Source organism: Lethenteron reissneri, chromosome 56, assembly GCF_015708825.2.
Source record: "Lethenteron reissneri isolate LAM-NWPU_2019-01 chromosome 56, ASM1570882v1, whole genome shotgun sequence".
Lineage (NCBI taxonomy): Eukaryota > Metazoa > Chordata > Hyperoartia > Petromyzontiformes > Petromyzontidae > Lethenteron > Lethenteron reissneri.
The window spans coordinates 7,693,984-7,708,524 of record NC_083834.1 but is presented as its reverse complement, the minus strand read 5'-3'; the positions used below and the strand labels follow the sequence as shown (position 1 = coordinate 7,708,524).

Sequence of the window (14,541 nt, the reverse complement as noted above, 5' to 3'; positions counted from 1 at the left end):
CCTACAACATCAGAGTGCAGCGCCACATTAAATACGCACTACAATGACAATAGTTTAAAGCGATTTGAAGCATGTTTTATTTTTTTTTGGGGGGGGGGCAAAGCTTTGTCACCTCATATTTGAGGGGGGGGGGTAAAAAATCGTCCAAAATCGCGTGACGTCATTTATGGACGGCCCCTAAGGGGTAATGGGTGTATTGGTTAAGGGTTTAATGCGTGAGGTGGTTAGAGACAGCGGTGATTCAACCTTCGATATAAATCTTCGGGGGGGCCAATCGCCGACGACTACTACCCCGCGTGAGCAAATCGCCGCGGTCCCTTCGTTCACGATCAGCTGATATTCGCCAACGTGACCGCACGTGTGGGGTAAAGAAGACGGGACGAGGTGAACGAGGTGGACGAGGTGGACGAGGTGAACGAGGGAGACATCTTCGGGACAGGTACTTTGTTCGTTACTCCATTTTCACCGTGGCCGGATAGCCGACGCTTTATCTACAGCCAGGCGTGTTGGGATGACATCCATGATGGTGGTCTTGTAGGTAGGCCTGAACACCGTTCGCGGAACCTAGGCTGTTGCCTAGAAGGCCGCGCCGGCTTTTGGGGCACCTAAGGCGGCGGCCCTTGCACGCGGAGGCCGCTGCCGAGGATTCGGGCCTTGGCGGTAGTCGGGAATGTAGCGGGTTGTACTTTAAATAACTTATCTTGTGAGTTTTATTGTTTTATCTTAAGGAGTACAATACTGCAGTTCGTGTGCAGGTCATAGGTTTAATACTGTATTGCATGGCATGATCGCGAGGTGATGCGGCCTTCATCGAGCAGTGGATTGACCACGGCTGACGGTGATTAATGAATACGGCATCGTATTGCGGGTGTTGTTAGGAGGGTGGTGGGACGATCGGGCAAGCGACTTGGAAGCTGAAAGGGGTAAGAAATTGCAATGGGTGGGATGCCGGATAAGGGGGAGCAACTTGGAGTTTGGAATGTAACGTAGCGAGATGGCCGCTTGTGTTGCGATCGAAACGTCGTGATTTGTGTTATTTTAGTTCTAACTACGTGACTTTACAGAAAGAACCAAAGAGCGTGGCTATATAGTTTGGTTCTTTAATCTGGAAGGTTGTGATTGGTGTACACAAGTGTGTTATGGCTTCTCCGATGAGCGCGGTTGGGGCTACGTACGAAGTAAGAAGTCCAGCATCCATGGCACTGTGCATACACAACGTGCCGCTGTATACTGGCAGACCGTGGCATTTGAAAACAGGTATATGTAGTAGATGCTAAGTATATAGTGTAAAAATGAAGCTACTTGGAAGTTCAGGTTTAAAGAGGACTTTGCTTCACTCGGCGAGAACTCGAGACCAGGATAGTCGCACGTGTAAACAGAACGTGGTAGCTAAAGTCTAGAAGATATCATCTACACTATGGGAACCTCATTTGCCAGTAAAAATATGATAATTGGTTTTTTACCCTTCTATCTGGCAACAAAACTGACACCTTTTTACAAGGAGTCATGTTTGCATAGACCGCAATACCTGCAGTCATAATACGTGGCGTCATCTGGTCCAACCCATGTGAGACTAGGCTCTAAGGAAAGCTGTCTCGGGTGTGGACCAATCAACTTCAAGGACAGTGCATACATTAATTCTAGATTTGAATATGAATAGTGCATACATTATCAGAGTTATGTCTTTTGTTTGTATTATGACTGCAGGTGTTGCGGTCTATGCAAACATGACTCCTTGTAAAAAGGTGTTAGTTTTGTTGCCAGATAGAAGGGTAAAAAAACAATTATCAAGATATAATCTTTAAAAAAAACAACCAGGTGGTTGGGATGGGTGGGACGCGTTTGCGGGAAGGAGAAGAGGCCAGGTCATCTTACACGGGCTTTGGAGACCGGTGACGAGGGGGAAGAGAATACCAAAGAACCGATAGGGGGTGGGGGAAAAGCGTTTAATGCAGTTGCTGGAGGTCGCTGCATGTCAAATGTGCAGCAGCTGCGGCATCTAGAGGGTGAAGACAACGTTGGCAGTGATGGGGGGGGGGGGCATCCACGGTTTTAGCCACGACATTGTCACAGTGGCGAGATGTTAACTACCTCGCCTGGTATGCAGGAGGGACGTGGGTTCGATCCCCGACCCTGACAATGTCTGCTGCTGTATAATTGTTCTGGGGTTTTTTCCCCTTCCACATTGAGAATCAACATCGCGCGTTTAAGATTAGTTGACCGCTTCTGTAAACGAGCTGCATGAAGCTCAGTGGGCCTTACCTGTTAAAAAAATATTTTATAGTTTTTAGCTTGACATGCTCAACATCTCGATTTAAAGCTTTCGTGACTGCAGGGATTCATCTTCTTGGTTCTTTCGGTAAAGTCACGTAGAAGGGAAATAATAAAATAATAAAAATATACATTATAAAATAATATTTTATTATGTTTTATTTTTATTAGCATATTCTTGGTTCTTTCGGTAAAGTCACGTAGAAGGGAATAACAAAATAATAAAAATAAAACAATAAAATATTATAATCAAAATAAAACATAATAAAATATTATTTTATGTTTTATTTATATTAAGAAAAATAATAAAATATTAAAAATAAAACATAATAAAATAATGTTTTATTTTTATTTTATTATTTCCCTTCTACGTGACTTTACCGAAAGAACCAAGAATATGCTGAACATCACCGGCATGGCCGAGAGGCTGTGTACACGGCAGCTCGTGCGAGCCAAGGCCTCGTTACCGCCCTCTGGTGGACAAATTGGCGACTGACAGTCAATCTCAAATGGCTTCCACAGGTGGGGATTATGGTGGCAGGAATGTGGTGGTGGTGGTTGGTGGGTTTCCACGCGGAATGGAGGCGCTGTAATAGAGGGACATCGTATGCCCGACAACATAACCGTTCAGAGATCCCCCCCCCCATGTATGGCCATTTGCGGATTAATCGCTGTCAAGAGTCATTGTCAATAGACCCATGGGTCGAGTAAGGATATTAATACTCTTAGGTTTTTTCGGTAAAGTCACGTAGGTAAAAAAATTAATGATAAAAATAATAGAAATAACTATTAATAAAATATTATATTTCTATTATTACCTACGTGACTTTACCGAAAAAACCTAAGAGTATTAATCCTTGCAGTCACGAAAGCTTCAAATCTAGAATTAAGGATATTAAGCCAATCCCCTTAATTGGACTGGCTAAATGTCAGCAAGATCTACGATCCCGTCGCAGGCCGCTTTCATTTGTTACCACAGCGCCTTCAGTTACGCTTGCGTTGCTCATGAGCGTTAAGAAGCAAGAAACCGCTCCGACTTGCATACAGAGGATGCGTTTGCTGCCATGTGCGCTGTAATGGAAACTTATGGCGGTAAGAAAAACGTGGAAATTCCAAACGCAGAGGTGTTTTATTTTTATTAATTTTAATTTAATTTTTTACCTACGTGACTTTACCGAAAAAACTAAGAGGTGTTTGGGGTGGGTTGTGACAACGCTGGGACACACAGAGAATATGCGTGCAAAATCGCATTCGGTCATTGGCTTCAAGCACTGCAATTGTCCCCCCCCCTCCCCCCTGCCACTGGTTCATCCGGCGCAGGTTTGTGGACGGAGACGATGGCTCGCACGCACAAGCAGCGCGCCAAGAAGTCCAAGCTGATGAAGGTGAAGAGGCGCACGCGCGACCTGGACCAGGTGCACGGTGACATGCGGCCGGAGAGCGCCGGGGCCCTACTGCACCAGCCGGAGGACCTGGACCTGCCCGGGAACGCTCAGCACTATTGCCTGCACTGCGCGTACGGATGAGCACTGCTGCCGCCCCTCTGACCACCGTCTCCCTCCCTTGTACACCTCGAATTGGAGATTCTGTAGGGCGCAGTGGTGGCGAGACGTTAGCTACCTCGACTAGTATACAGGAGGTCGTGGGTTCGATCTTGACCCTGACGATGCCTGCTGTAAATTTGGAGTTTGCGTGGCTCCCTCTCCCCGTGGTATGTTAACTACCTCGCCTGGTGTACAGGAGGTCGTAGGTTGCATCCCAACCCTGACGCCTGCTGCTGTATATTTGGAGTTTGCACTGTCATAACTGGGGTAGCCTGGATCTTTCTGTGGGTGCTCTGATTTTTCCCCTCCATTTAGAAACATGCCTTTGAGTTTTTGGTTCCTGCTATAAATTTCCACAAGCCACTTAAGCCATCATTTATGGCCAGGTTGATTCTGAAAAATAGCAATTTAGCTGTGGGCCTTACTTGGCAAAATGAATTTAAAGGTTAGTTTATAATGGTTACTTTGAATGCTTTATCTGTGTATAGCGTCATTCCTGACAACTGAATCTCTACAAACGCTGGAGGATTTGTGACTGGCAAATGGTTGTTTCCCGCAGGCGGTATTTCATCGACCTGCAGACCCTGAAAGTGCATTTCAAGACTAAAACACACAAGCAAAGGCAAGGACACATCCTGGATATGAAGAATGACGTCAAGAACGTTATATTTATACACAACACAAGTTTAACAAGCTTCAAGGACAATCAGGAATTGGTCTCAGAACCTTGTTTCAGCTGCTTCACAGCAGCAGTATGGCCTTCAGATCACGATTCTTGTGTTCTTACTGTGCGCAGGCACTCCATGTAGAGGGGCCAATAGGTCATGTCTGCCTATAAGGCATCATTAGCTGAGCATGTTACTTAGAGGCACAAACAAATAGCCAATTCCATTCAGCTCACACTGCCTTTAAACACATGGAACCAATCCGTAATCTGACACTGCCTGCTGAGAAGAGGAATGGGTAAGCCAATCACATCGATATTGTACATAAATGCTATGCCCTATTATAATAGCAATTGCACATTTTATTTGTGGCAACTTGAGTTTCCTTAGCCTGGATTGACGTGCGTTCCTTTGCGATTCAGGCTCAAGAGGCTGCGGGAGGCGCCTTTTTCTCAGGAGGAGGCCGAGAGAGCTGCTGGCATGGGCTCATATCAGCGACCTGCCCAGGTGAAGGTGCAGACACAGCCAGTAGAGGAAGAGGAGGCCATGTGTGCAGAGACCACGGGTCCCACCCCAAAGAAGCAGAGCCGGAGCACTTAACCATCCTCAATAAACATGTTTAAGCAACCCGTGTCTAATGTTCCTGTGTACTGATACATAAGGCAGCTGTAACCACTAGTGGTTACAACCTACTGCTCTTTAAGGACTGTTTGGTGATGTTATTTGTTAAGGACCGTCTCGTCTTGCATTCACATGCATTGCAGCTCTTGAAATAGTTTTTCTTCCACCGAATTTGAAAACAATGGCTCGTTATTTTGGTTGCCAACCCCTGGACTCGTACATTTGGCATTTTTACCATTTCACGGGTGGGTGGTCTACTAGCTGGAGGCGATGTTGGCATCTGGTTTAAAAACATTTAAGTTATTTGCGAGGAATTTGGAACAGGTCACCTATACACAGGGCCTACTGTTACTCAGATCACATCACGGGATGTCTTAACGTTGGCCGTGAAGCAGACCAGTCATTTTGGTCAACACCCCCAGTATTAATTCTAGATTTGAAGCTTTCGTGACTGCAAGGATTCATATTCTTAGGTTTTTTCGGTAAAGTCACGTAGGTAAAAAATTCAAATTAATAAAAGTAAAATTAAAATAAAATTAAAATCACGACGTTTCGGAGGCAACAAGCTTGTCTTCAGGTGGAACCGTCACAGCACTATAGCTGTATCACTTGATACAGCTATGTCTCCGAAACGTCGTGATTTTTATTTTATTTTACATTTATTAATTTACATTTTTTACCTACGTGACTTTACCGAAAAAAACCTAAGAATATGAACCCCCAGTATTAACCAGGGTGGCCACTGGGCTTGTAAACGGCCAACTTCTGCAACAAGCCACAACCGCATAAACTTTTTTTTAACTCCATGGGTGTGCATGAATATAAATCCAGTGTCTGTGCAGCCATACACGGCACATTCATTCCTGTTGCCATCTAATCACCTTATGCGTGATGTTTCTTGCCGGCTCCACTGATTGGTGTAGTTATAATATTTTCAGTGGCACCAATAGGGAAACTGCCCCAGGCAACACCCAAGCCGCCGTTTTGCAGCAGCCTCAATTGAAGACATCGCATATCCACCCGGACCAATTAACCACCCACACACGATCTTTTGCATGATGTCGGCATTTTCTCAATTCCCACATTCGGGGAAATGAATCCAGCATGGGCAGGGGACGCTTGGCTAGAAGGGATGACGGCTGATGTTCGAGACCAGTGGTTGAATGGCAGCCAAGAGGTGGGGGGGAACACCCAAGAGGATGACAGCCGGAGATGGAGCCATGAGATCGGCTCGTTCACAGGAGATGGATTGTGGCGTCACATGAACTGTGATGGCTTCGGGAGGCCTCTATCCAGCAGTGGACAGACCACGGCAGATTTGTGATGAATTTAATAATGGAAAGGCTCACCTTTTTCTTGGTTCTTTCGGTAAGGTCACGTAGAAGGAAAATAAAAATAAAACATAAAATAATTCTCACGACGTTTCGGCCACAAGGCAAGCATCCGTCCTCAGGTGAAGAACAGGGCTGTCTCATCAACATCACAGACCTGTTCTTCACCTGAGGACGGCTGCTTGCCTTGTGGCCGAAACGTGAGAATTATTTTATTATGTTTTAATTTTATTATTTTCCTTCTACGTGACTTTACCGAAAGAACCAAGAAGATGAACCCCTGCAGTCACGAAAGCTTTAAATATATATTTAGTCTCGCCTTTGTTTTAAGAGCTTCAGGAGTGTCCTGCACTGTGCTGTTCTGAGCATTTCAAACGTGGGCAGTGGTTTTTGCAACGAGGAAGCAAACACGTATGTAGAACGTCTTTCGCACCACACGTAGTCAACCGTGCTAATCGCGAGGTATGGGAAGATGACACCCACACATGCAGGCTAAAAAAAGCCTACTTGCTTTACGACCACCGCTTAAAACAATTGGCAGTGCAGAAGAATTTCGATTTAAAGCTTTCGTGACTGCAGGGATTCATCTTCGTGGTTCTTTCGGTAAAGTCACGTAGAAGGGAAGTAATAAAATAATTTAAATAAAACAATAAAATAATATGTAATAAAATACAATATATTTATTTAATTACTTCCCTTCTACGTGACTTTACCGAAAGAACCAAGAAGATGAGTGCAAAAGAATTTAAGTTTGGCAAATCTACCATCTGCCGACCTTACTGGATTTAGTGGCGTGCGTGCACCACTCCACGCCTGGATCAGCAATGTCGACACCCTTCAACGTCGCCCACCCAGGACACAGTTAACATCACGGGAGCAGGGTGGGGGGGGGGCAAATGTAATGGCCACTTGTCCCCCCCCGGTCTTACCAGGGGAGACCAGCAGTAAGAACAAAGGGGGGAGGGGGGCCCCGGGTGTGCAAACATTTACAGCCACAGCAGCAGTAGCCAGTGTGCGAAATTTATTATCACCCGAGCGAGATGTAATTATGGCAGATGCCTTTCTGCAAGAGCCAACTGGTCCCGTTATTTGGGGGGGTGGAAAACAAAATCAATTAGGGCACAAAGCCTGCCAACTAAAAGAGTATAACACAGACGTCACACTGGAAACAAGAAAACAGGGAGCAGAGGAACCAAGTTGCAGTGTGTATTTTACACCGACCGTGAAAGCTGGCTTCAGATATAAAAATAAAAAGCATCGCTTTTGACTTGGCCACAAGTACCATTGCTCAGGACAACACAAATCGCCTCTTTTTCCACTGCACAACCGAGCCATGCCAGGTGCAGTACCACCGAGCCAGTCCGGCGTGATTCTCGAGGGCACCAGGGTTGTGTTTTTCCACTGCAGAAGCTGTGCTGCCGACGTGATGTGCTCCCAACGGTCGCACGCAAATGGACAAAGGGGGGCGCGTAAAGATGAGCACGGCGAACATTATTAACCCCGCACCTGGCCCTGCCTGGCCCCTCCCCCCCCCCCCCAGCCAGATTCAGATGTCGTGAGGGCATGATATCAAAATTTGGTTCCAGCTCGGCAAATAGCCAGTGGAGAAGAACCACCCGTACCATTAGGGTCCCGCGCCGTGGAAAGTGAGAAAATGGGAGTGCAAACGAGAAATTCAGGGAACCCAGAATATTTTAGCGCGGCATCCCTCGCAACTTGCGTTCTGTGTGACGTTGGCATCAATCATCGACGCATCAATCATCGACTTGAACGCAGAGGTGGAGTTGAGGCGTTGGGACGGAGGTGATGTTAGAGTAACGGGGCCAATTGGGTTTGTGGGGGTCTTGGGGCACAGGAAGACCCACTCCCCCCCCCAAAATGTCACGACACGGATTTGGTTAAATTTCGTCGACAGCGCGAGACATGACTAATGACGGAGATGGTGTTGTACCGCAGCATCTCTTCCCTCTGTTGCTGCGACATTATTAACTGCGGCTATCGCGCGTGGTCTCAAAGCCAGCTATTTCGCTTCGCTCCTAATCCTACCTCTCCCACAATCTTGTGACGATGTTACAGCAGCAGGCGGGGAAAATCTGTGGAGTGGCCATGTAACGATTCACCAAGCCTGCCCACCCTTCTCACTCCCCCGCTCAACTCGCAGCGGGCGGGCTTCTTGGCTGGCCGTCGAACAAAGACGGTTACCACATCGCGTGCGCTTTCAGATGCGCTTCTACGGCCGTCTGGAACGTTCTTCCCTTCCGAAATTAGGAAGCCACTGGAGCTATGCACTTTTAAATCTAGATTGGAAACATTTCTTTAGACCTGCATTTTGTGTTTAATGTGTTGTCCTTCCCCCGCACCTCCGATTAGTACGTACGGTGCGAAAGAAGTTCAACATACATGTTCATCTGGAGGGTGCGGGTGGGGTGTAGTATAACTGTCATAACGAAGATCAAATATGGGCATTTCAGTACATTCACAAACCTTACAGAAAACCGGCCGAATTGATCCGAGACGTGAGCCCAAACTTTGCAAATTATTAAAATCTGCCCCCAAAGGAGAAGCCTTGGGTCTGCCGAGGTGATGGCGTCATCACACGTGACGTCACCTCGCGGTGGCGACTCCCATCACGACGTGATCGTGCCAAATGAAACACTTTCCGAGGACGCGCTGCAGAGGCCTTGCACAGAATTCCACGCGTGCTGTGATTTATCAGAACTTATTTTGTCCTACGACATCGAAGACAGTCTCTCGTTTTTTCTCGGCGTCGTTCAACCCATTGGCACCGCAGATTCAACGGCACGCCATTCGCTTGAATCGTAAAACAGAGACCACCGCAACGAATTTTGGCGAGTGCATCGATCGCCAGCACCGATTTAAAATCGATTAATCGTTACATGCCCAGACACCGTCCACTCTCTGCCTACCCCCTAACACAGCCACTCTCATCCAGTGTAGGATATCTAATGGACTTTCTCTGTGGTTTGTGTATAGCACAATGCAATTTTCTGCACTGCCCAGACTTAAAAATGCAGGCTTGCGTAGGATACACACAGCGATACTTTGAGCCAAATTGCGATGCAATTCCGTTCGGTACTATACTGGGTAAACGTGCGCCGAGGGAGCGTGGCGACAAACGCACACATACATTCAATTTGCCTCTTCCCTGCAGTCCAAAAGAACGATTTTCCCTTCGGTTAAGCACCGGCTTACAATAATTAACTTCGGCCATTGTAGAAAGAAAAGAAAAATTACAGAAAAAAAGAGACATGGCTTCGGGAGGCAGGGTTCCTCTCACTGCAGACCCCCAGCACGGTGCAGCTTTCCGCTTTCATCGGTTCTCTGCGTGGAAATGCAATTTCAGATCGTCTGCACGCTACACGCTCCAGATTATTGGCAAACAAGCCGGTGTGACACACCACAGGTTCAGTTACGCGAGAGGTCTCGTGTGTATGCGTCGTCAATATGCACTTCCCATGCAGTACACACAAAGGCAACCTGGCAGCAGGGGGGGGGGGGGGACACTCCGACCCCCCCCCCCCCCAGTGGCAGCTGTCCCCGTGTGGCCCCAGGGTGAACGCCAGTGTTACAGTGGTGATGCTGTGTGTGTGTGGAGTGGTGGGGGAGCGGTTAGCGTAGCTTGCACGACGAACCTGGCGACACGAGTTTTATTCCTGCTCACGGCCGCCACCGCCAGTGACGATAACCTGAACCGGTCCTGGGCCTCCCCTAGGTCAACTCGGCCTCCAGTGTACCTGGTACAGTGTGTAAACATCGCCACTAGGGAGACCGACGGCCCGGCAGTGGTGCCAGCCGCCCACCACCCCCTCATACTGCACACAGGTGCTCGCCAACGGCACTTGCTCCTACAGTCTGTTAAGGCTATACGGGGGATCTTTAGTCTTGGGAGCGGTGGTGTTGGGCGAGTGACATCTGAAAAACGCTGCAGGTAAACTCAACTTCAAACGAGTATCGGCATTGGGGAAACAAAGGTGACCGTGCCACGGTGCTGGGGACAGCGATGACTCGTGCACCCTGCCGGTCTTAACAGCACTGTCGATGTACATCCCCACACGATGGAGAGGGCGCCGATTGAATAAACACGAGAGAAGCGTGTGCTTGTGTAACACGCCGATTCAAAGACTGTGTGTGTACGTGTTACAAACTAAGTTGATGCGCGTGTTTGTCCCGTGTGACATCGGTATCTCCAGTTTCAATTAAACATGGCGATCGTTGTAGCCGCACGCGCATTCACACGCAACAGAGTGCTCCGTCGTTGTGCGGGCCCTTGTTTAGCAATCATCAGGCAAGTGCAGCACGTTTAATTTGGACCGGGACCAAGATCAACCGCTAAAAACCCGCTTCCGCCCTAATGACACGGTCAGATTGAAAAACTCGTTTCTGCAGAACTGCTTTTTGCGTTTAGTTTGTTGTCCTTCCCCCCCCCGCTCCCCCGCACCTTCCGATCAGCAAGGGTGTCTACGTACGGTGCGAGAGAAGAAACGCGCACACGCACACACACACGTGCTCAACGCAAGTACCCTCTCGTGTCGGCAAGCGATAACGTTTCCGTCAAAAAGGTGTTGTGGCGCTCCGGCCGTTGCCCACTAGGTAGCGCTTTGGTACGAGTCGATTGCGGCCTGGCATTTAGAGACAATTCCGTTATCACAACTGGTTTTCTTTTTTCCGTTTCTCTCAAATCGGGTAAAAACTGGTATGCAAAAAAAACCACGCTATTTTACACAGTTCCAAACGACAAAGGCGCGGCGCAAGGCTTAGACTGTACACGATCCAAAACCAATAAGCGGGGGGGGGGGGGGGGGCCCACGTCGCACCCACCAGGCAAGGGGAGACCCAATCACCACCGCCGCCACATCCACCGACCCCACCGCCCCCCTTTGCGATACCGCCGCTCCCCCACAGGGATGGCATCGCTCACGGACCACACCGCCGATCCTGAAACGCGCCACGAGAATGATTCATCGGTCGCGTTCACACAAAGAACACTTCCGAGGTGCGCGCTCACCAGGCAGGTAAAAGGTACAAAGTTTAAGCAAATGTGCAGCCCCGCAATTGCTTGCCGATGCCACCACCGCTGGCGGAAGGTGCCTCTTCCCCCACTAGACGGGAGATGGAGAGACCACCCTCTGGCTCTTCCACGACATCTTGGAAGAGGTGATAGTACCCACACTTTACCCCACCACACGTGGCCTGCTGATCGGCTGACTGCTGTGGACCGATTTATACTGTCGCTGGGTGGAATGGCGGGCAGGAGAGGGGGTGGGGCGGGAATGGGGGAGGGGGGGGAGATGGGGTAGGTGTTTAAGAAACTTTCGCCATTGATTCAACCGCTGAGTGATGGGACTCAAGCTGTCGGGCTGTGCAGCTTCTCACTGGTACGTCAAGAAAACCACGGGGGAGGGGTATTGTCGAGCGAGTTTGTAGTTGGCAGTGTGCGTCACTGAGGGGTATGTATGGCTGTTATACGTTCTCTCCTCGGCAATGGCACTACTTTAGTATCACAATCCACTTGGTATGTACAAGGTGAAGGCTGTCAAAATCACATATTCGTTTTTTGCTTTTGCCAAAAAAGGTTCCCGCTGCTCAGACGCGTGCCAGTCGCACGCCGCGCGTAACCAAACGCGTCGCTCGCTGCTCGTCCGCCCAGTAGCAGCCGGCTGTCACGCGCCGCCCCTCCGCACACCGCGGCCTCAGCGGAAATGCCCGTTTTTGATCGTTTCCAAAAAAAAAATAGAGTCTCCAAACAATTTTACTTATTAAACGTTCACCACCGTGTCGCCGCTACCACCCGATGAGGCTCGCCTTGGCGCGCTCCGACATCTTGCGAACCCGGCCCCTGCTTGACATGCCGAGGCTGATGTCATCGCTCGCGAAGCCTTCACTGGCGTCGCCCGCAGGGAACTCGCCCTCCTCCGAGCCCTCGTCCTCCTCCGAGCCCTCTTCCACGGCCACCCTCCTCCTCCTCCTTCTCTCCGCCCCCACGTCCGCTACATCTGACCCATCCGACCCGCCCGACCCGCCCGACCCGCCCGACCCTTCGGAGCCATCGGAGCCTTCCGAGCCGTCCGATTCGTCGGACCCATCCGAGCCGTCCCCTTGATCGTCCACATAGCGGATCGTTCGCTTGCCCTGGTTTCGCGTCCGCATCGAGCCCCTGCCCCTCTTGGAGGCCGGCGCCGTCCCGCGGCCCGCTGGCGAGTCCCTCCGTGGCCTCTTCCGCGCGCGGCCCCGCGTTCGCCTGCCCGAGCTGGGCGTCGCCGCCGCATCAGCCTCCGCGGCCACCTCCGCCGCCGCGGCCACCGCCGTTTCGGTCTCCGCGGCCGCGCCCGCCACGGGCTGGGCCCAGCGGCCTGGAACGCCGCGCCTCCGCTTGGGCGGGCGGCCCACGGGCCTCTTGGCGACGCCGCGCACGGCGTTGGCGCGCGTGACGGGGCGGGGCGCCCGACTCGCCCGGGTTCGGCCCGGCCCCCGGCGGGCGCCGCTGCAGACGCTGCCGCCGTCGTCGAAGTCGCTGCCGCTGTCGGACGACGGCGACGGCGAGTCGGGGCCGGAGATCACGTCCAGGTGGTCGTCGGAGCCGTCCTCGCGGCGGTCCCCCCCACGCCCCTTCTCGACGCCGTCTTTCTTCCCGTCGTCGTTGGCTTTCTTCTTCGCCGCTGCGTCGCCCGCCCGCCCGTCGTCGTCGTCGTCGTCGTCCGTGTCGTCGCTCGACTCGGACTCGCTGCTCGGGAGACGCTTGGCGGGTGTGGCGCGCGCGGAGGAGGCGGCGGCGGAGGAGGCGCGGGGCCTCCGCGAGCCGTGGCCGTTGAGCCGCCTCTCTCCTCCGCCTCCACACGACCGATAAACACCACCAGGCAACGAGCGAGTGGGAGAGTTAGCGGGGGCATGAGTGGTGGGGGAGGGTAACGATGGTGAATGAGTCAGAGTGGGCAGGGAGTGAGTGCCCAACGAAGCGAGCAAGCCAGCGAATTAGCGTGCAAGTGAGCGAGCGGGCGAACGGACAGGAAAGTAAGTCAAGCTGGTTGGCAGGGGCTTGCACAAGCGAGGGTTTCGGAAGACCCGACTTGCGGAAATCCGACCTTACGGAAATGTTCTCATTAATCACGTAAAAAAAAAATCTATATGCAGAAATGTTTGCGTTAGTTACATAACCGCAAGTAGTGCAGCGCGGTGAGGTTGTGGATGAATACCGTGGAGCGAGGTGGGAAAAGCCTTACGCCTCTCGCATGAACTTCACGAGGATTAAGGTAAATGGAATTTTTCGTAGTGTTATGTAATTGTTTGTTTTGTATGTTTAGAACGACCTTTTTTCCCCCATGTTTATTGCTAGTTTTCTTCATTTTAAGTTTATTTCAGGAGTTATTTACTCTAATTACTTTCGATTGCTCATGGGTCTCGGCCAACAGTGATCAAACATTCGGAAGCGACTGCTTTCTGTTAACAATTAAAATTAAAATGTTTCGTGGTATTCATAAACAATTAGATGCAATGTTCCATACAGGTAGCGATAGAAAACAGATGACAGCGCGATAGAGTACACAGAAAAATAACTCCGACTATGCGATTTTATCGTTGAATTCGGGGGAAAATTGTTCAGTTTCCGACATCCAAAAAATTCGGGTTTATGTATCGTTCTCAGGAACCTAACCTTTCCGTAAACCGGCGACCGTCTGTGTATGAATGAGCGAGCGGGTAGGCACACGAACGAGCGAGCTATGCGGACGGTGCTCACCGTCGGCGAGCTCTGGCTTGCCAGCTCCTGATCGCCGTCCGGGCCGGTGCCGACGCTTGCCACTCGCGTTCTCCGCCTTCCCGTGCGTCGTCGTCGCTTTTGACGACGACGATGACGACGACGATGAAGACGATGACGACGACGAGGATGACGACGACGACACATCGGCACTTTTCCTCTTGCTGTTGCACACCGGGGGCCGCGAGCCCTCGTCCTCCGCACCCCCTGGCAGCGCACACCGGAACACGCGGTGAGCGGGGCGCCCACGGCGGCCGATGGGGGCAGCGCCAGCTCTTCCGTTGGTCACTGGACACGGGACGACAACCACGAGTCACCAAAACGGGAGCCTGGCGGCG

At 50.7% G+C, this 14,541-nt stretch overlaps 2 protein-coding genes across 2 annotated transcripts in view; one reads left to right on the top strand and one right to left on the bottom strand.

Annotated features, from left to right (window-relative positions):
- The first annotated feature begins 297 nt into the window (after window positions 1-297).
- On the top strand, window positions 298-5,107 carry ZNF593 (zinc finger protein 593). The gene is made up of 4 exons (XM_061574909.1): window positions 298-439; window positions 3,592-3,787; window positions 4,375-4,437; window positions 4,903-5,107. Exons 2-4 carry the CDS (start codon window positions 3,609-3,611, stop codon window positions 5,078-5,080), a joined length of 420 nt encoding a protein of 139 aa, XP_061430893.1. The 5' UTR covers window positions 298-439; window positions 3,592-3,608; the 3' UTR covers window positions 5,081-5,107.
- Window positions 5,108-7,624: 2,517 nt separating this feature from the next.
- BRWD3 (bromodomain and WD repeat domain containing 3) overlaps window positions 7,625-14,541 on the bottom strand; it is a 46,061-nt gene continuing 39,144 nt past the window's right edge. Inside the window, 2 exon segments of the mRNA XM_061574879.1 lie at window positions 7,625-13,280; window positions 14,186-14,491. Coding sequence (XP_061430863.1) covers window positions 12,235-13,280; window positions 14,186-14,491 — 1,352 coding nt within the window. The 3' untranslated portion in view covers window positions 7,625-12,234.

What these genes read in the sequence shown, in the direction of transcription:
- ZNF593 (XM_061574909.1), top strand. Translation starts at nt 3,609, where the DNA reads ATGGCTCGCACGCACAAGCAGCGCGCCAAGAAGTCCAAGCTGATGAAG. An exon ending in CACTATTGCCTGCACTGCGC is followed by an intron (nt 3,788 to 4,374) that starts GTACGGATGAGC and finishes TGTTTCCCGCAG; the next exon opens with GCGGTATTTCATCGACCTGC. An exon ending in ACTAAAACACACAAGCAAAG is followed by an intron (nt 4,438 to 4,902) that starts GCAAGGACACAT and finishes TTTGCGATTCAG; the next exon opens with GCTCAAGAGGCTGCGGGAGG.